Here is a 19,351-nt window from a genome sequence, read left to right on the forward strand (position 1 = left end):
GCTGTTCCTCGTTCTTTCTGTTACATGGGTTGGGACAGTTCATGTTGCCTGACAGCCTAGGACAAGCTACTGCATAGTGATCCAAGGATATTCTGAAATGAAAAACCTCATGCATTGGGGGCAACTATGGATTTTTTTTACATAAGTATGTATCTTTTCTTGTTATTGAATAGTCACAAATTAGACAGGATTCATTGGGAGAAATATCTAAATGACCAGCTGCAGCTGTTGGTGCAAAGGTGTCAATTCTGCTTGCATTGTCACCACTGTAACAGTTGTGTAGGAAAATTACTGTATAGAAATATATATTGTTATAGTTTGGTAATGATTTTGATCTTAGTTAAATGAGAACAGCTGACTGTCTGGCTAATTATTGCTTTTGGTTTTGGCTATATATTGGCAGATACATTTAAAGCATAGTATATACACTGTCTGATTTCTGTTCATTTTTCAAGTGCATTGGTCTGCATGTCCTTTATTACAGATGACGCCCATGGAGTCTGGTTATTTGTTCCTGGGCTCCCGTCTTGGTAACTCCCTGCTCCTCAAATACACAGAGAAGCTACAGGAGACTCCCATAGAGGAGGGCAAGGAGAAGGAGAGGCAGGTGAGGCGGGAGCATCTGTCACTCTCTTAAAGCTTTTCACATTTCATTGGACTAAGGGTTCCCTGATTACCCCTTTCCATATTCACACTTTTCTAAATAAAACAGTTTGAGGACAAAGGCTTATTTTATACAATTATGCTCAAGAAATAAATCCAAGGGAGTTACAAAATGATTATTCCCTCTCGCCCAGTGGATAAACACCCTGGGTGAAGAGCATATGCAGTGCATTCTGTGGTAACGAAACTGACTCAGATATTGAAGGCTGTATATCTTGGGATCCACTTGCATGGATGCGATGACACTGCATGGGCATTTGTTACAAAAAGTTACTCCACTTATTGTGAATGCTGTTTGTGACCTGTTTTCAAGACACTGACCCCTGTATTGAATTGTATAAATCCTTGGCAGAGTGCACTGACAAACCTTTGTTTTTCAGGAGGAACCTCCAAGTAAAAAAAAACGAGTTGATTCGACTAACTGGTCTGGTGAGTGGGTCTTGAATTTCACTTATTGAAACTGAAACTGTATATTAATAATTTCTTACCTTTCTTGCTTGTCCTTGTACTGCTGATTCAGCTCAGGTGTGTGTCCCACTAGGTGAGCAGTTTAAAGGTATAGCATTATTAATGCAAGTCTCGTAATACTTCAGTATGTAGGTTTTATGGCAAATGTTTTCTAGTGAGTGTTATAAAGAGCAAAAGGAAGTTGCTGTAAAAGCAAGCACATTCAGCCATGTGTATACTCATGGAGTGCACACACATAGACGATGCCTGCATTGTTCACACCCTTCTCAGCTTCAGTCGTTTGTGTTTCAGCTGGGAAGACGGCTCTCTTGGATGAAGTTGATGAGATTGAGGTGTACGGCAGTGAAGCTCAGACTGGAACCCAGCTGGCCACCTACTCCTTTGAGGTACTGGTCCTCTTTAATGGGGGGGATTTTTGACACAGAACACTAAGTACCGGTCAGGGGACAGTACAGAACATGAGGACAGTGCAGTGGGGGCTTCATGGCATTTGCGATCCAAGAGACTGAAATAGAAGCTGAGTAGGTATGTTAGTATGTGTTTTACTTTCATTTGTAAAATTAACAGGGCAATGCAAGTATTTTCCTTTTCTGGTTAAGCAAAACTGAGGTCTTATTCCCTAAAAAGTGTGATTTGGATTTGGAATCTGCTATTTGTATCTGTAGGTGTGTGACAGTATACTGAATATTGGCCCCTGTGCCAACGCCTCGATGGGGGAGCCTGCCTTTCTCTCTGAAGAGGTATGTTTGAAGACCAAGGGGTCATACAGTACAGGAAAAACCTGTATTAATAGAATCTGTATCACTTAAATAACTTTTTACAGAGTTAATAGGCTTCTAATGCTGGACCCTCCCCACAACCAACAAAAAATCAATAACAATAAATACTGAGTCAGTTGACTGAATGACTACTTGTGTGTGGGTTGTTGTGCAGAAACAGATTGCCATGCTGTGGACAGTCACGGGTGACTAAAGGCCACGATACACTATGCAATTTCGGTGCAATCCGATTGCGTGATTGCATGCAATCGATAGCATGCAGTCGCGGCTGATCGCTCCGGGTGCAATAGGGTGCATTATAATGCTATAAATATAGAGGGTGTTTGTATATGCTTATTTCGTATTTTGTAAACATGTCTGAATGTGTTTATTTTACAGAATGTATTAAGGATTTATGAATCATTCATTATTATTTTTGCCTAAATTTCATCATCCAGAGCACCCGTACTTTCAGTTTAGGACTGTTTCGGTATATCTCTTACAAAAAAGTAATATAGGCTACTGCAAGTAGTTATGGTCCTATTGGTGCTATCTTATTTTGGCACACTTGCAGTACGACTTTTGGGCATTTTTTTGTAACGGATGTATAGACTATTATTCTTACTAAACAGGAGTAATCGTCTCATTAATTGATGGGTATATTATTTTCATTGTTATTTTATACATTACTGAAGTACAAAAGGTGAAATATTTGTGGGGGTTTAAGTTTTACGTTTAAAACGTGTATACACTTTATTAAACCCCACAAATAACTTGATTAGTTTGCTAACATTTTCTTGGTTAGCTACATAAATTGATTGATTACTTTGTAGTTTTTTTCCCAGTTTACCACGGTTTCATGTGCATGACTATGAGCACAGGAGCAGAGTGGGAAATTGCCTCTCCGGCTCCCTCCTGTCAAGTTCAAGTTCTTTCCTGTCAGCGTAGATGTTGTCATGTGACTCCTCCTTGCTCACTGATTGGATACTTGTCCAGGGCAATCGCATCCGATTGCATGAAAAAAGAGCCCTGCTCAATAGCTTGTGATAGGATGGAGCCCGATTGCACGGTGCAATAATGATGCAATAACCATGCAATCATGGGCAGTGAAATTGCTTAGTGTATCGTGGCCTTAAGAGTATATTCTTATAAGAATGTCTTCTTAGTCAACCTATTCATAATAAAACAGAAGTACAATACTGACTTTTCCTCCCTGTGTATCTTTTTTCATCCAGTTTCAGGACAGCCCAGAACCAGACCTGGAGGTGGTTGTGTGTTCAGGTTTTGGAAAGAATGGTGCCCTGTCAGTGCTTCAGGTGAGACGAGCACCCAAGGAAGTGTGTTTGAATCTCAATGCCTCACACAGCATTAATAAGTCTTTCTGGCATACACTTGTCATACATATATCATCAATAAACAGTATCTGTGGGTTATATATTGTTAACTTCCTAGCGAAAATGAGTGTTATTTTATGGATTGACACAAAGTATTTTCTCAAATAGAACATCGTTTACATTTAATAAACCTTATTGGCTACGTGCAATTACCAAATGGTTATTATCACTGATTTTAGAGACCAGAGTACAGCAGTCTTCTTTGCTTCCTGTGAACTAACAAAGAGCTCTAAAAAGGCTGTTTTATACCTAACGTGGTTATATCAGTATTGAGTATCCTCTCCTCGTTATCACTGCTCTGGTTGTATCATTCCTCTATAACTCTTTCTTCATTATAACTGACCTCTGGGTACAGGTTGATCTGGCACCTTCCTGTACTCCTGTCTCTCCTTTGGTCACGTCTGAGTGTCTAAAACACACACACTCACAACTCGAGCATTCAACACACACACACACACACACACACGTCCTGCTAATAAGATACGCTGTTACAAAAGATTACAAGTACACAGACAAATTATGCTAGCATAGCAAGTCAGAAAATGACAATCAGCATTTCCTATCGTAACAAGATGCAACCCGAATGAATCCTGTTTAGTGAACTTTTTTTCTTCCCTTCAGAGAAGCATCCGACCTCAGGTTGTCACCACCTTCGAACTCCCAGGCTGCCAGGACATGTGGACCGTTATTTCTTCTGAGAAGAAAGAAGAAGTAAGACTCTTTGTACTCGTTGAAACTTTTTGGAATTTAAGACTTTCAGTAAAAGTACATTTTTGTTCCATTGTTTTCTTATAGATTATATATATATATATATATATATATATATATATATATATATATATATATATATATGAATATATATATATATATATATATATATATATATATATATATATATATATATACACACACACACACAGTGCCTTGCAAAAGTATTCAAACTCCTGACCAATTCTCTCATATTACTGAATTACAAATGGTATATTGAAATTTCGTTCTGTTTGATATTTTATTTTAAAACACTGAAAGTCAAAATCAATTATTGTAAGGTGGCATTGGTTTTATGTTGGGAAATATTTTTAAGAAAAATAAGAAACTGAAATATCTTGCTTGCATAAGTATTCAACCCCTGTGCTGTGGAAGCTCCCAGTTTACACCGATGAAAGAAATTGCCCTCCCGAGGACACAATTACCTTACCATTGGCCTCCACCTGTGAACCATTAAAGTTGCTGTCACATTTTCTGGATAAAAACCCCACGGTTGAAGGATCATTGGTCAGGCTGTGAATCTGAAGGAAAATGAAGACCAAAGAGCATTCTACAGAAGTTAGAGATAAAGTAATACAAATGCATAGATTAGGGAAAGGGTACAAAATAATATCCAAGTGTTTGGATATCCCAGTGAGCACAGTTGGATCAATAATCAGGAAGTGGAAGCTGCATCACACCACCCAGGCACTGCCAAGAAAAGGCCGTCCCTCAAAACTCAACGCTCAAACAAGAAGGAGACTTGTGAGAGAAGCCACAGAGAGGCCAACAATCACTTTGAAGGAGCTACAGAGTTCAGTGGCTGGGAGTGGAGTAATGGTGCACCAGTCAACCATATCAAGAGCTCTGCATAACACTGGCCTGTATGGGAGGGTGGCAAGAAAGAAGCCGTTACTCAAAAAGTACCATCTGAAAGCACGTCTGGAGTTTGCCAGAAAGCATGAGAGTGACCCAACTGCGATGTGGGAAAAGGTTTTGTGGTCAGATGAGACCAAGATAGAGCTTTTTGGCCAAAACTCAAAGCGCTATGTATGGCGCAAACCTAACACTGCCCATGCCTCAAGACACACCATCCCTACAGTGAAGTATGGTGGTGGCAGCTTCTCATCAGCAGGGACTGGGCATCTTGTTAAAATTGAAGGAAGAATGGATGGAGCAAAATACAGGGAAATACTGCAAGAGAACCTGCTTCAGTCACCTTTCAGCAGGACAATGATCCCAAGCACAAGGCCAAAGCAACATTGGAGTGGCTCAAGAACAAAAAGGTGAATGTCCTACAGTGGCCCAGTCAAAGTCCTGATCTCAATCCCATTGAGAATCTGTGGCACTATTTGAAAATTGCGATCCACAAGCGTCGTCCAACCAACCTGAACAACCTGGAGCAAATCTGCCAAGAATGGTCCAAAATCACTCCGACACTGTGCAAAGCTGGTACATACTTACCCCAAAAGACTTAAAGCTGTTATTTGGCTCTACCAAATATTAATGGGGGTTGAATACTTATGCAAGCAAGATATTTCCGTTTTTTATTTTTCTTAAAAATAATTCCCAACATAAAACCAATGTCACCTTACAATAATTGATTTTGAGTTTCAGTGTTTTACAATAAAATATCAAACAGAATGAAATTTCAATGTACCATTTGTAATTCAGTAATATGAGAGAATTGGTCAGGGGTCTGAATACTTTTGCAAGGCACTGTGTGTATATATATATATATATATATATGACAGTGTTGTGTTTTGAACAGGTGTGTCTGTGCCCTTTCTCCAGGCTCCGAAGGGAGAAGGTGAACACACAGAGGGGGAGGTGCCCCTAGCTACCCCTGACGATGACGACAAGAAACACGGATTCCTCATCCTGAGCCGGGCCGACTCCACCATGGTAACCACACCTCCCAAGCGGCAGTCGGCAGTACACGCAGGGTTCATAGCAGAGCTGTGCAGAAAATTGCCTTTAAAAATTGGGTTGTTAAGCAGTAAAACCCTATTATAGAGTTCAAAGAGTAATAAAAATACTTTATGCTAAAACTTATTTTTTGTTTTTGAGTATTGAACCAGCACTGTGTAACATTTTGGATAGCTCTAATAAATTATCAGTATGGAAACCAAGAGAAGGAAACAATTGGGTTATTCTGCAGAGTATTGGTTCGAATAATGTAGGAATGGCATGAGTGTGCCAGATCTCTCTGTGTCCTGATTCATTTGCCTGGCATTTCAGATATTGCAAACTGGTCAGGAAATAATGGAACTGGATGCCAGTGGATTTGCTACTCAAGGGCCCACTGTCTTTGCAGGCAATATTGGGGACAACAAATACATTGTCCAGGTCTCCCCCATGGGTATTCGGCTTTTGGAAGGAGGTACGTATTTGGTTTATAATGCAAATCCTGAATTAGCCAAGCCAAGATATACAAATGCATTGGTACTTGATCAACAAGTAAATCCAGCAGCAGCAGCAACAGAAAACTGTTTTTTGAAGGGTGTTTATAAACATTATACAAGTTTAAACATTGCTTTGGGAAATTATAATACACTTCTAACCCACTCTAAAACGGTTTAAAAGAGGTTTTGTGATCTGCAAAACTTGATTTATTTAATCAAAATGGGTTTAAAAACCAATGTTTATCGAAACATTGAATAAGACAAATACATTGTCCAGGTTAGACTGGTGGATACCACATGTGTCATGGTGTCATACAAAGTACCACAGTCCTAGCGCTAACTTTATGAACAGTCCTCCTGCTCTTGTTATCATGTGGTTCTTTTCCCCCTAGTGAACCAGCTGCACTTCATCCCCGTGGACCTGGGCTCTCCCATCGTGCATTGTGCCGTGGCTGACCCCTACGTGGTGATCATGACCGCCGAGGGGCAGATCACAATGTTCGTCCTGAAGAGCGACTCCTACGTGGGGAAGACACACCGGCTCGCCCTGCAGAAACCACAGATTCACACCGTAAGTCTGGGGACTTTTCAGCGTTCACACGTTTTGTAAGTCAAGAGTTTAGAGGATTAAACCCCACTCTTTAAGCGTTTTATCTTGCTTTAAAACAGAATTGCGTTTGGAAGTGAAGAAATCTACAACAAAATCAACAGGCTGTATTTATGAAGATCTTAACATGAAGATCTTAAAGCTTAATCTTATAAACTCAGAAGTAGTTTAAGGCCTCAAAAATGTACCTATGTTCTTTGTACCTTAATTAAATCTGGCCCAATATTCAGAAATGCAAAAAAGAAAAAAATGTATTCTCAGTTTTGCAGTGGGGTTCATCAAGGAGCTGGGTTGATGTGGTGCCTGCTCTCTGTCCCTAGCAATCCAGAGTAATCACCCTGTGTGCTTATCGAGACGTCAGCGGCATGTTCACCACGGAGAATCGGGTTTCCAGCACCGCCAAGGAGGATACAGCACCTGGGACCCAGCCAGAGACAGAGACAGTCATTCAGGAGCTCAGGTAGGGGATAGCTGTGGGCTCAAACATTCCCAACAGGAACGTCCCACCGAGATATCAGCTCGAAGGTGCTACAGTTACAAATTCCCCCTCAAAAATACAAATAAGTTATTCCACATGAAATCAACACACTTTTTTACATGATGGCCTCAGATTTTGGCTGTCCGAAACCAATGAGAACACTCATTTTTCATGTTTCCATATCTTCTGTAGGATCCAACTGCATTGCCGTTAAAATTGGAGTTAGAAATGGTTTTGATTTGACCTGGACTGACTCACAGTCACGTCATGGACGAGGAGGAGATGCTGTATTTAAGAGCCTACATTGTGATTTCTTTCACAGTCACGTCATGGGCGATGAGGAGATGCTGTATTTAAGAGCCTGCATTGTGATTTCTTTCACAGTCACATCATGGACGACGAGGAGGAGATGCTGTATTTAAGAGCCTACATTGTGATTTCTTTCACAGTCACGTCATGGACGAGGAGGAGATGCTGTATTTAAGAGCCTACATTGTGATTTCTTTCACAGTCTCGTCATGGACGAGGAGGAGATGCTGTATTTAAGAGCCTACATTGTGATTTCTTTCACAGTCACGTCATGGGCGACAAGGAGGAGATGCTGTATTTAAGAGCCTACATTGTGATTTCTTTCACAGTCACGTCATGGACGAGGAGGAGATGCTGTATTTAAGAGCCTACATTGTGATTTCTTTCACAGTCACGTCATGGACGAGGAGGAGATGCTGTATTTAAGAGCCTACATTGTGATTTCTTTCACAGTCTCGTCATGGACGAGGAGGAGATGCTGTATTTAAGAGCCTACATTGTGATTTCTTTCACAGTCACGTCATGGGCGACAAGGAGGAGATGCTGTATTTAAGAGCCTACATTGTGATTTCTTTCACAGTCACGTCATGGACGAGGAGGAGATGCTGTATTTAAGAGCCTACATTGTGATTTCTTTCACAGTCACGTCATGGACGAGGAGGAGATGCTGTATTTAAGAGCCTACATTGTGATTTCTTTCACAGTCACGTCATGGACGAGGAGGAGATGCTGTATTTAAGAGCCTACATTGTGATTTCTTTCACAGTCACGTCATGGACGAGGAGGAGATGCTGTATTTAAGAGCCTACATTGTGATTTCTTTCACAGTCACGTCATGGACGAGGAGGAGATGCTGTATTTAAGAGCCTACATTGTGATTTCTTTCACAGTCATGTCATGGACGAGGAGGAGATGCTGTATTTAAGAGCCTACATTGTGATTTCTTTCACAGTCACGTCATGGACGAGGAGGAGATGCTGTATTTAAGAGCCTACATTGTGATTTCTTTCACAGTCACGTCATGGACGACGAGGAGGAGATGCTATATGGAGACTCTGGTCAGTTCTTCAGTCCCTCCAAAGAAGAGTCTAGTCGCAGTGCCTCTGCATCATTCAGCTACAGCAAGGACAGCCCCCATTACATGGTGGAGCCCACACACTGGTGTATGGTGGTCCGGGAGAACGGGGTCATGGAGGTAAGGATGAATACTTGTTCTTCTCACACTTTGCCAGCGGTTTGGAGACGGCTGTTGGTGGAAATGATAGGCTATAATAGTTATTGAAAAAGTGTGAACCTTGCTACCGTAGATTTTTGCTGCTGCTTATAGTTGTAGTGCATCTTGACGTCAATACGAAACCAGGATGTGAAAAGGGCATTCCTATTTATTCAGCTCCACATTGGAACTGGATGTTCAAGTCATATTGAATGCCTTTTAGTCTTATTCTGCAGCTAAGATAACCACGTGCTGCTGTGATTGTGCGTCTCAGATTTACCAGCTCCCTGACTGGCGCTTGGTGTTCCTGGTGAAGAATTTCCCCGTGGGGCAGCGTGTGCTGGTAGACAGCTCTTCAGGACAGTCTGCTGCCCAAGGGGAGGGCAAGAAGGAGGAAGTGACACGCCAGGGGGAGATACCATTGGTAAAAGAGGTGTTGTTGGTGTCACTAGGCAACCGACAGACACGTCCGTACCTGCTGGTGAGGATTTTATTTATTTTTTTAATATATACAGATAGCATCATCAGAGACATTGCTGCATCTATGATCACCTGTATATTATTATTATTATTCACTTTTTTAATGTGCACTGTGTCACATCTCAGGTTCATGTGGATCAGGAGCTTCTGATCTACGAGGCCTTTCGACGCGATGTGCAACAGGGTCAGAACAACCTGAAAGTGCGCTTCAAAAAGGTAAGAAATCAAAACAGCTCCTTCTGCAGACACAGAGCTTTCTCCACGGAAATTCTACATTGCAGTAATCTTTGCGTCTGTCTCGTCTGTGATTTTTAGATTCCCTTTGCTTCTAAGTGAGTTTTTGAGCAGAGGTTAACTGCGATTAAACCAACACTGTCTGTTGTCTATTTAGAGCAACTCGGAATCACGTCTTTACATCTTAATTTTAGCATCAAGGACTGTACCTGCAGACCTTCGACACAGAGGTGATTTATAACAAACATGTCTGTCTGCCTTCCCTTCCTTCAGGTTCCCCACAACATTAACTTTCGGGAGAAGAAGGTGAAGCAGTCGAAGAAGGATAAGAAGTGGGAGGGTGTGTCCGGGGAGGATGCTGCTGCTGTGAAGGGCAGGGCTGCCAGGTTCCGATACTTTGATGACATCTCAGGATACTCGGGAGTAAGAGGCTTTTTTCATTCAGAGCACAGTAGGAGGCGAGGATTTGTTTAGGGTTAAATAGCTATGTGATTTATAATTCTCATGTTGTAATGTGCTTGGAGACAGTGCTAACAGCTTTTTTATGAAGTGAACGCTTACATGCCCTGCTTCCACCCCAGGTATTTATCTGTGGCCCGTCCCCACACTGGCTCCTGGTGACCTCCCGGGGGGCTCTCCGACTCCACCCCATGACTATCGACGGCTCCATTGATTGCTTCTCCCCTTTCCACAACATCAACTGTCCCAAAGGATTTCTCTATTTCAACAAGCAGGTATTGAAGAAGAGCAATGAAATACTCGGGCATCAAGAAATGTAAAGTACTCAAATCCAAGCCTAGCTCTCCTTAACATGCATAAGCTCCCAAACATAGCATTTTTTTATGTGCAAATATAGCATACAATCAAGTAATACATGTTGATTTTTACCAAGTACAACATTTGCCTCATTGTATGTATATATTTATTTATTTATTTATTGCATTTATAGGAGGCTGTGTGGTCCAGTGGTTAAAGAAAAGGGCTTGTAACCAGGCGGTCCCTGGTTCAAATCCCGGCTCAGCCACTGACTCATTGTGTGACCCTGAGCAAGTCACTTAACCTCCTTGTGCTCCGTCTTTCGGGTGAGACATAGTTGTAAGTGACTCTGCAGCTGATGCACAGTTCACACATCCAGTCTCTGTAAGTCGCCTTAGATAAAGGTGTCTGCTAAATAAATAAATAAATATAGCGCTTTTTATACAAATGTATTGCAAAGCACTGCACAGTATATAGCAGAAAAAAAGAACACACCACAATACATTTATATAGCATGTCACACATACAACTGCCACAGTCAGACCATTTAAATAACAGTATACACATAATAATACAAAAGCAGCAATTCTAAAGTTACATTAAAACCCACTAAGATAAGAAAGTGCGTTTTTAGTCTTGACTTGAAAACTGTAACGGTCCCAGCTGAAGGCAGAGCATTCCATAATTTAGGAGCTCTACAAGAAAAAGCCCTACCTCCCGTGTTGCTTTTGTTGACCCTAGGAATAACCAGCAGCCCCACATCCTGTGATCTCAGAGTGCGGTTTGGAAGATACAGGGTCAGTAACTCCTGCAAATAACTAGGTGCTAATCTATTCAGGGCCTTGTGAGTTAACAGCAAGATCTTAAAATCAATTCTATACTGCACAGGGAGCCAGTGTAAAGAGGTTCACTTTTCCAGGTTTTGGTCAGAATTCTAGCGGCGGTATTCTGAACAAGCTGCAAGCAAGATACCATACGTTAATTGGTCTAAGTTTGGCTATATTTCTCAAATGGTAAAAAGATACTTTAGTAACTTCCCTAATATGAGTCTCGAATGAGAGATCAGGATCAAAGACCCCCAAACTCTTTTATTTCTAGTTTAGGTTTTGATGAGAGACTGCAAGGGTCGAGCTCATGTAATCCCACATTTCCTTTTAGTTGGTTCTGTGATCCCACTAGCACAACCTCTGTTTTATCTGAATTCATCATTAGAAAATTCTGTGTCCTCTAACGCTTGATGTCTGTAAGGCAAGTAGCTAATAACACCCAGGCAGAAGAAATTCCTGGCTTTAGGGACAGATATAGCTGGGTATCATCAGCATAGCAATGGAAGTTCACTCCGTGTCTGTGGATAATGTCACCTAACGGTAGCATATATAATGAAAACAACAAGGTGGAGCCCTGTGGAACACCACAGACAACTTCCAATAATGCAGATTTTACCTCCCCAATGGACGCGACCTGAAACCTATCAAAAAGATAAGATTTGAACTATATATAATAGCTCTTCGTTTTGATGACTTACAGGGCCACTGTACTTTGCAGTACAGGCTTGAAACCCATATCAATGGAGAGGGGAGGGAGTGACGTTCACTTCCTGATGGTTTTTTCTTTTTGTGTGACGTCACTGAAAGGGGCATTTAGTGTCTAAAGGGCAGAGATAGTTCACAGCAGCCAGGTAGAGACAAAAGCAGAAATAAAACATCACAGGAACTTGATAAAAAAGGGGGGGGAAACATTGTAAATCTGATGTATTTGACTTATAATTATATTCAAACATTTATTCTGTCTCGTGTGTTTTAATTTATATGTTTTTACAACGTTTATAAATATCAAGAAACGAGTGGCTTTAAGTATATACTATTTCATGAACTAAATGCAGCAGGTACGTTTTTTTTCCTTATTACTGATTATAATTAAATGAATAACTATTATTTTATTTATAAATATTTATTTTGAGAAAATAAATCGAGAGTAGTGTCCATTATTGCCTATGAAGACCCTGAGAATAAATGTGTGTTATGGTATCGCCATAACTCAGGTGAAACAATGTCATGTACTTTGCCCAAACAACATCAATATTTTTCAACAAAACTTTCAGGAAGTATTGTAAGGTCCCTTGGGTCATAGAATAACACGTTTTTATACATGTATCTCTAAGCAGAATACATAATAAAAAATACATAACTTAAAAAAATAAATATTTTGTTGAAAAAAAAAAAAGCCCCCCAGAATGTTCTGAAAAAAGGACACCATTTCCAAGACGCTACTGGATTAACTAGCTGGTTGTCACATGTTTCCTGTAAAACATGTGCAATGCTATTTCCCAGGGAGAGCTGAGGATCAGTGTTCTGCCCACCTATCTCTCATATGACGCTCCCTGGCCAGTCAGGAAGATCCCACTGCGCTGCACAGCACACTACGTCTCCTATCACGTGGAATCCAAGGTAAGACGTGTCTGTCATTTCTTTTATTTATTTATCATAAGGAAGGGTAGAGATCCGGCCATGGCAGTGACTGAGTGTCTGTGTTCTGTTTCTTTATGGCAGGTCTATGCAGTGTGCACGAGTGTGAACGAGCCATGTACACGCATTCCCCGGATGACTGGTGATGAGAAAGAGTTTGAAATCATAGACAAAGGTAAAGGGCTGCCATTAACTTAATGCACGCTTTTTATACAAACTCGAAGGCTACTTCCCTATATATTAAAGCATTGCTTTCTTCTTTCTATGTGCACACCCTTAGGCCTTTACATACTCACTCAAACTGAATTTTATGGATCTTGGCTTATGTCCCTGTCCTTTTAAAGAAACTCCTGATTTGTAACCTGGTGTTAAAGATACTCCGGATTTGTAACCTGCTGTTGCCTCTTTTCAGATGAAAGGTACATCAGCCCCTTGCAGGAGAGATTCTCTATCCAGCTTATCTCTCCAGTCAGCTGGGAGACTATCCCCAACACACGGTGAGGAGGGAGTGTCAGATAACTTGTACAGTGTACTGGTCTCATTCTCACCACCACCAGCTTGGAAAAGACTTTCACTCGCAATCCATTTCAATGGGTTTTAGATGCGTACACATATGCACTGTATGCACATCACACTTTAGAGTTGTACACTAATCTAGAGAACCGCTTGTCCGGTTCTGATGAAATGTGGTTAGTGCATTCTGTAGCACAAGTTATTGAGAGTATCTGGTGCCTTTAAATCTGTCTTTACGTACATACATGTGTCATGGTTCCATTTTTACTTGTATCTCTAGAACCACTTGTGTGAGAATACATGGTTACGTCAAGTCGTTACCACAAGTTACTAAGTACAGTAGTGTGCACGTTTATTAGAGCAGCCCATTGCTTCTATTTGGATTTGTTGTGCTTATGAAATCAAACCACTGCAACTGAAAATCTTGGAAATGATTTTGTATAATTTAATTGATGACATTAATAGGCCACACATGCAAAGCATTTAAAATAGCAAGAGAAAGGGAACACAGAGCCACACATGGTAAAATGCAGGACACTTTTTAGAAGTTGTTTAAGGTGCCTAGTTAAAGCACAAAGTGGTCGGAACATTTTCACACGGAAATTGAATTTCTCACATCCAGAGGTTTTCATGCAGGTAGTTATATAAAGGATATAAATGACTGTTACTTACAGTTACTGTACATCAGAATCTGTCTGTCTATCCGTAAGTGTTGTGGATGCATGTCTGTCTGTGCATTTCTAACATATTTGTTATAAGGATACCATGTTTGGTATTACTAGGACAGAGACTCTGCTAGATCTGTACCAAGATTTTGCCATGAAGTTAAGGTTGTTCATGTAGTAAACTTGACTCCTCCCCTTCCTAGGATTGACCTGGAGGAATGGGAACATGTGACCTGCATGAAGACTGTCGCTCTGAAGAGTGAGGAAACTGTTTCCGGGTTGAAAGGTTACGTGGCTGCAGGAACATGTCTGATGCAAGGGGAGGAGGTGACGTGCAGGGGCCGGGTAAGCTGAGATTCCTATACAATGGGACGGGGGTCTGTTTTCTAGTCAAACAAATACAAGACTTTGGACTGTTATTTGGCTTAAATGGTAAACCAGTACACTGTTGTGAGGAGAAATTGTAGATAGGAACAAAATACAGACAAATACTGTGGTCTGACCCATCAATATGCAAAACCTAGGAGGCTGTGTGGTCCAGTGGTTAAAGAAAAGGGCTAGTAACCAGGAGGTCCTCGGTTCAAATCCCACCTCAGCCACTGACTCATTGTGTGACCCTGAGCAGGTCACTTAACCTCCTTGTGCTCCGTCTTTCGGGTGAGACGTAATTGTAAGTGACTCTGCAGCTGATGCATAGTTCACACACCCTAGTCTCTGTAAGTCACCTTGGATAAAGGCATCTGCTAAATAAACAAATAATAATAGGTCGAGTTTGGATGCACCTCTTGCCCCATCTCTTTTGGGCTACCTCAGGTTAACATGTGACTTGAGCTACAGCCGGTTTAACCAACACAGGAAGATGCTCCCTGATTAACTAGCAGTACCACGTAGTAATAAATGAATACAAAATTAAAAATACATAACCTTCCCGGCACTCCCAAGTTGCTGACATAGAGGAATTTGTTTTAACTTTTCATCTTCGCGTTTGCAGATCCTGATCATGGATATCATCGAGGTAGTCCCTGAGCCAGGGCAACCTCTCACCAAAAACAAGTTCAAGGTTCTGTATGAGAAAGAGCAGAAGGGGCCTGTAACTGCCCTGTGTCACTGCAGCGGATACCTGGTCTCTGCCATCGGGCAAAAGGTAACCATTTATTACCCAAGCTAATTGCCAAACGATACAATTGCATGCTGAAAGAATGCCGGATTTCTAAGCTCTAACATCCATTTTAATTTAAGCATCCTTATGAGGAGGGGAGGGGCACATGTGTGTTTTGTCATGTGATCTGTTGGTTTATTGCATGATGAAGATTTAACGGTTTGAAATACTGACTTGATGCACAACTACTGCCCATGCTGAGCCTGCACATGTTCCTGTGCTTTTCTTTTTGGTTAGATCTTCCTGTGGAGCCTGAAGGATAATGACCTCACTGGGATGGCCTTCATCGACACCCAGCTTTACATCCACCAGATGTTCAGCATTAAAAACTTCATCCTAGCAGCTGATGTGATGAAGAGCATTTCCATCCTGCGTTACCAGGAGGAGAGCAAGACTCTGTCCCTCATCAGTCGGGTAGGGTTGCAGGCTTCACTTAAATAGAACAATGTGGTTGCTGACAAATAGTGTATCACCTGAAGCATCTAACGGCTGTGTGTTTGTACCAGGATGCCAAGCCTCTGGAGGTTTACAGCATTGAGTTCATGGTGGACAATAATCAGCTGGGATTTCTAGGTAACGTGCTTCAGCCTCTATATGTCTTAATGTATTTATGTACGCATGCACTGTATTTTAATTGCAAGACACACTTGCTGATTTTGTCCATAACTTTAAACAACATAAGAGATTAAAGTGTGAGTTATTGTCTTTTGCTTATCCTGTTTAAGGACCTGTTTTCAACACTCCTTTTTGATTCTTTAATGTTCTGTATGATTTTTTTTTTTTTGTAATTATCATGATACTGGTAATTAGGGTCAATGCTTTTTGTAAATTTAGGTTACAGTAGTTATTTGATCAAGCCAGATATATTTTACTCAATGTAATATTTAACATAGTTTGTTGTACAGTATAAACTACAGAGTTCTCATCTGCAAGAAGGCATTATGTAGCAGGCTGATCTCCAAAGTAATCTTTTTTCTTTATTTTTAGTGTCGGACCGAGACAAAAACCTCATGGTTTATATGTACCTGCCAGAAGGTAAGTAATCTCCTAATCCATGTGCATGCATGCTGTACATGCACACACTCAATTTAAAAAGACGTTTATCCATTAGATGGAAGTAGAACTCTGAAGAAAGCATAATAAGCAAGTAGTACTATTTGAAAATGGAAAATACTAAGATAACATGGGCAGCAGTTCTTTGATATACAAGTGGCACTCGGTAGAGAAGAAAGCTTGAACAAGTTAGTCCAGGAGTACTTGCGATTTCATTTTTACCATCCACCGCTTAAAATATTAGTGGAGGCACTTGTATGTACTTGTATCACACACACACAAAAAAAAAAAAAGTATTTAATGAAACTTGCTATTCATCAGCACAACTTGCATCTGTCAGTATATCCCACTCTGAATCGAGTCATTTTTGTTGTCTGAGTGCTACACTTTTCATTGTTGTATTTGTCGCTCCCAGCGAAGGAAAGCTTTGGCGGAATGCGTCTCCTGCGGAGAGCCGACTTTAACGTGGGCGCGAACGTCAACGCCTTCTGGAGAATGCCCTGCCGAGGAACTCCGGAGGGAGCCAGCAAGAAGTTGCTGGGCTGGGACGGCAAGCACATCACCTGGTTTGGTAGCTCTTCCTAAATCATACACGGATGTTCATAGCATACATAAAGAATAGGCAGCTTTCACTACTATGTTGTTACATAACGTTGATGTACTGTTTGGTTTTGGTGTGGTTCTGGCTAGTTAACATGGGTTTGTGAGTTTACTGTTTTGCTGTCCTCAGCTACCTTGGATGGTGGGATTGGACTCCTGCTGCCGATGCAGGAGAAGACGTACCGTCGTCTGCTAATGTTACAGAATGCTCTGAACACAATGATTCCTCATCATGCTGGGTTAAACCCAAAGGCGTTCAGGTTAGTTTTAATAACGGGTGATCAATGATACCGCTTGATTTTATTTATTTTCAGATGGGTCTGGTGGCAGTCTGATTTAGTTCAATGTGAATGAATGTAAAGCCTCCCTTATCTGAGGTAGAGTATAATGCTGTATGTTTCTCCTGTAGAATGAATCACTGTGATAGACGCTCCCTGCAGAATGCGGTCCGTAACGTTTTAGATGGGGAGCTGCTGAACAAATACCTGTACCTGAGCACCATGGAGCGCAGCGAACTGGCCAAGAAAATCGGGACCACGCCAGACATAGTGAGTGAAAGGAGGGGCAAATGAAGCCTTTAAATTGACAATGAGGTGTTTTATTTTGTGTACAAAGTTGTAAAAACACAAATCTGTCCCCCCCCCCCTTTTTTTTAAGAAAGTAGTCAACTCTCATTAAAACTAATTAAAGGGACCGGCAAAAAAAAAAAAAAAAAAAAAAAAAGTATTTTAAGACCATAACACCGCTAAAATAAAAGTTGATAAACTGTCAAAAACTGTAGACTCAGTACATAAAATAGTTAAAAACATAAAAGGAGATTTTTGGCTACAAATGCCCACTATTGAGGTACTAAGAATCCAACAGATTCCTTAGGAATACCATTCATGTAAACAGTGAAGGGTTTATTGATGAAAAATACAAGGACATTGAAAAGAAATTGGTTTTCCTCACATAGGCTATGGTATTCAAACTGTTTTTGTCTTGATGTCAGACTCCCTGCAATGCACACCCTTCATCTCCGGAGCCAGGGGGTGCAGTGTGTGTTCGGACAGTTGAGAGGGGTCCACCACCCTTCATCTCCGGAGCCCGGGGGTGCAGTGTGTGTTCGGACAGTTGAGAGGGGTCCACCACCCTTCATCTCCGGAGCCGGGGGGTGCAGTGTGTGTTCAGACAGTTGAGAGGGGTCCACCACCCTTCATCTCCGGAGCCGGGGGGTGCAGTGTGTGTTCGGAGTTGAGAGGGGTCCACCACCCTTCATCTCCGGAGCCGGGGGGTGCAGTGTGTGTTCGGAGTTGAGAGGAGCCCACCACCCTTCATCTCCGGAGCCGGGGGGTGCAGTGTGTGTTCGGACAGTTGAGAGGGGTCCACCACCCTTCATCTCCGGAGCCGGGGGGTGCAGTGTGTGTTCGGACAGTTGAGAGGGGTCCACCACCCTTCATCTCCGGAGCCAGGGGGTGCAGTGTGTGTTCGGACAGTTGAGAGGAGCCCACCACCCTTCATCTCCGGAGCCAGGGGGTGCAGTGTGTGTTCGGAGTTGAGAGGGGTCCACCACCCTTCATCTCCGGAGCCAGGGGGTGCAGTGTGTGTTCGGACAGTTGAGAGGAGCCCACCACCCTTCATCTCCGGAGCCAGGGGGTGCAGTGTGTGTTCGGACAGTTGAGAGCAGCCCACCACCCTTCATCTCCGGAGCCAGGGGGTGCAGTGTGTGTTCGGACAGTTGAGAGGAGCCCACCACCCTTCATCTCCGGAGCCAGGGGGTGCAGTGTGTGTTCGGACAGTTGAGAGGAGCCCACCACCCTTCATCTCCGGAGCCAGGGGGTGCAGTGTGTGTTCGGACAGTTGAGAGGGGTCCACCACCCTTCATCTCCGGAGCCCGGGGGTGCAGTGTGTGTTCGGACAGTTGAGAGGAGCCCACCACCCTTCATCTCCGGAGCCAGGGGGTGCAGTGTGTGTTCGGAGTTGAGAGGGGTCCACCACCCTTCATCTCCGGAGCCAGGGGGTGCAGTGTGTGTTCGGACAGTTGAGAGGAGCCCACCACCCTTCATCTCCGGAGCCAGGGGGTGCAGTGTGTGTTCGGACAGTTGAGAGGGGCCCACCACCCTTCATCTCCGGAGCCAGGGGGTGCAGTGTGTGTTCGGACAGTTGAGAGGAGCCCACCACCCTTCATCTCCGGAGCCAGGGGGTGCAGTGTGTGTTCGGACAGTTGAGAGGGGTCCACCACCCTTCATCTCCGGAGCCCGGGGGTGCAGTGTGTGTTCGGACAGTTGAGAGGAGCCCACCACCCTTCATCTCCGGAGCCAGGGGGTGCAGTGTGTGTTCGGACAGTTGAGAGGGGTCCACCACCCTTCATCTCCGGAGCCGGGGGGTGCAGTGTGTGTTCGGAC

General features: G+C 42.5%; 1 protein-coding gene across 2 annotated transcripts in view; it reads left to right on the forward strand.

Annotated features, from left to right (window-relative positions):
- The window catches only part of LOC117400484 (cleavage and polyadenylation specificity factor subunit 1), a 29,000-nt gene that overhangs the window by 5,974 nt on the left and 3,675 nt on the right, over positions 1-19,351 (forward strand). For both annotated transcript variants that reach the window (XM_059021316.1, XM_059021318.1), the window contains exons 12-37: positions 485-607; positions 1,044-1,092; positions 1,423-1,517; positions 1,797-1,871; positions 3,125-3,205; positions 3,905-3,994; positions 5,825-5,935; positions 6,272-6,413; positions 6,828-7,006; positions 7,363-7,502; positions 8,844-9,024; positions 9,317-9,523; positions 9,649-9,738; positions 10,030-10,179; positions 10,338-10,490; positions 12,843-12,959; positions 13,062-13,152; positions 13,390-13,474; positions 14,359-14,500; positions 15,147-15,299; positions 15,552-15,728; positions 15,821-15,887; positions 16,302-16,349; positions 16,783-16,938; positions 17,098-17,227; positions 17,377-17,515. In XM_059021316.1, coding sequence (XP_058877299.1) covers positions 485-607; positions 1,044-1,092; positions 1,423-1,517; positions 1,797-1,871; positions 3,125-3,205; positions 3,905-3,994; positions 5,825-5,935; positions 6,272-6,413; positions 6,828-7,006; positions 7,363-7,502; positions 8,844-9,024; positions 9,317-9,523; positions 9,649-9,738; positions 10,030-10,179; positions 10,338-10,490; positions 12,843-12,959; positions 13,062-13,152; positions 13,390-13,474; positions 14,359-14,500; positions 15,147-15,299; positions 15,552-15,728; positions 15,821-15,887; positions 16,302-16,349; positions 16,783-16,938; positions 17,098-17,227; positions 17,377-17,515 — 3,171 coding nt within the window. The remainder of the gene's footprint in view (positions 1-484; positions 608-1,043; positions 1,093-1,422; positions 1,518-1,796; positions 1,872-3,124; positions 3,206-3,904; positions 3,995-5,824; positions 5,936-6,271; positions 6,414-6,827; positions 7,007-7,362; positions 7,503-8,843; positions 9,025-9,316; positions 9,524-9,648; positions 9,739-10,029; positions 10,180-10,337; positions 10,491-12,842; positions 12,960-13,061; positions 13,153-13,389; positions 13,475-14,358; positions 14,501-15,146; positions 15,300-15,551; positions 15,729-15,820; positions 15,888-16,301; positions 16,350-16,782; positions 16,939-17,097; positions 17,228-17,376; positions 17,516-19,351) is intronic.

This window comes from Acipenser ruthenus, chromosome 4, assembly GCF_902713425.1.
Source record: "Acipenser ruthenus chromosome 4, fAciRut3.2 maternal haplotype, whole genome shotgun sequence".
NCBI lineage: Eukaryota > Metazoa > Chordata > Actinopteri > Acipenseriformes > Acipenseridae > Acipenser > Acipenser ruthenus.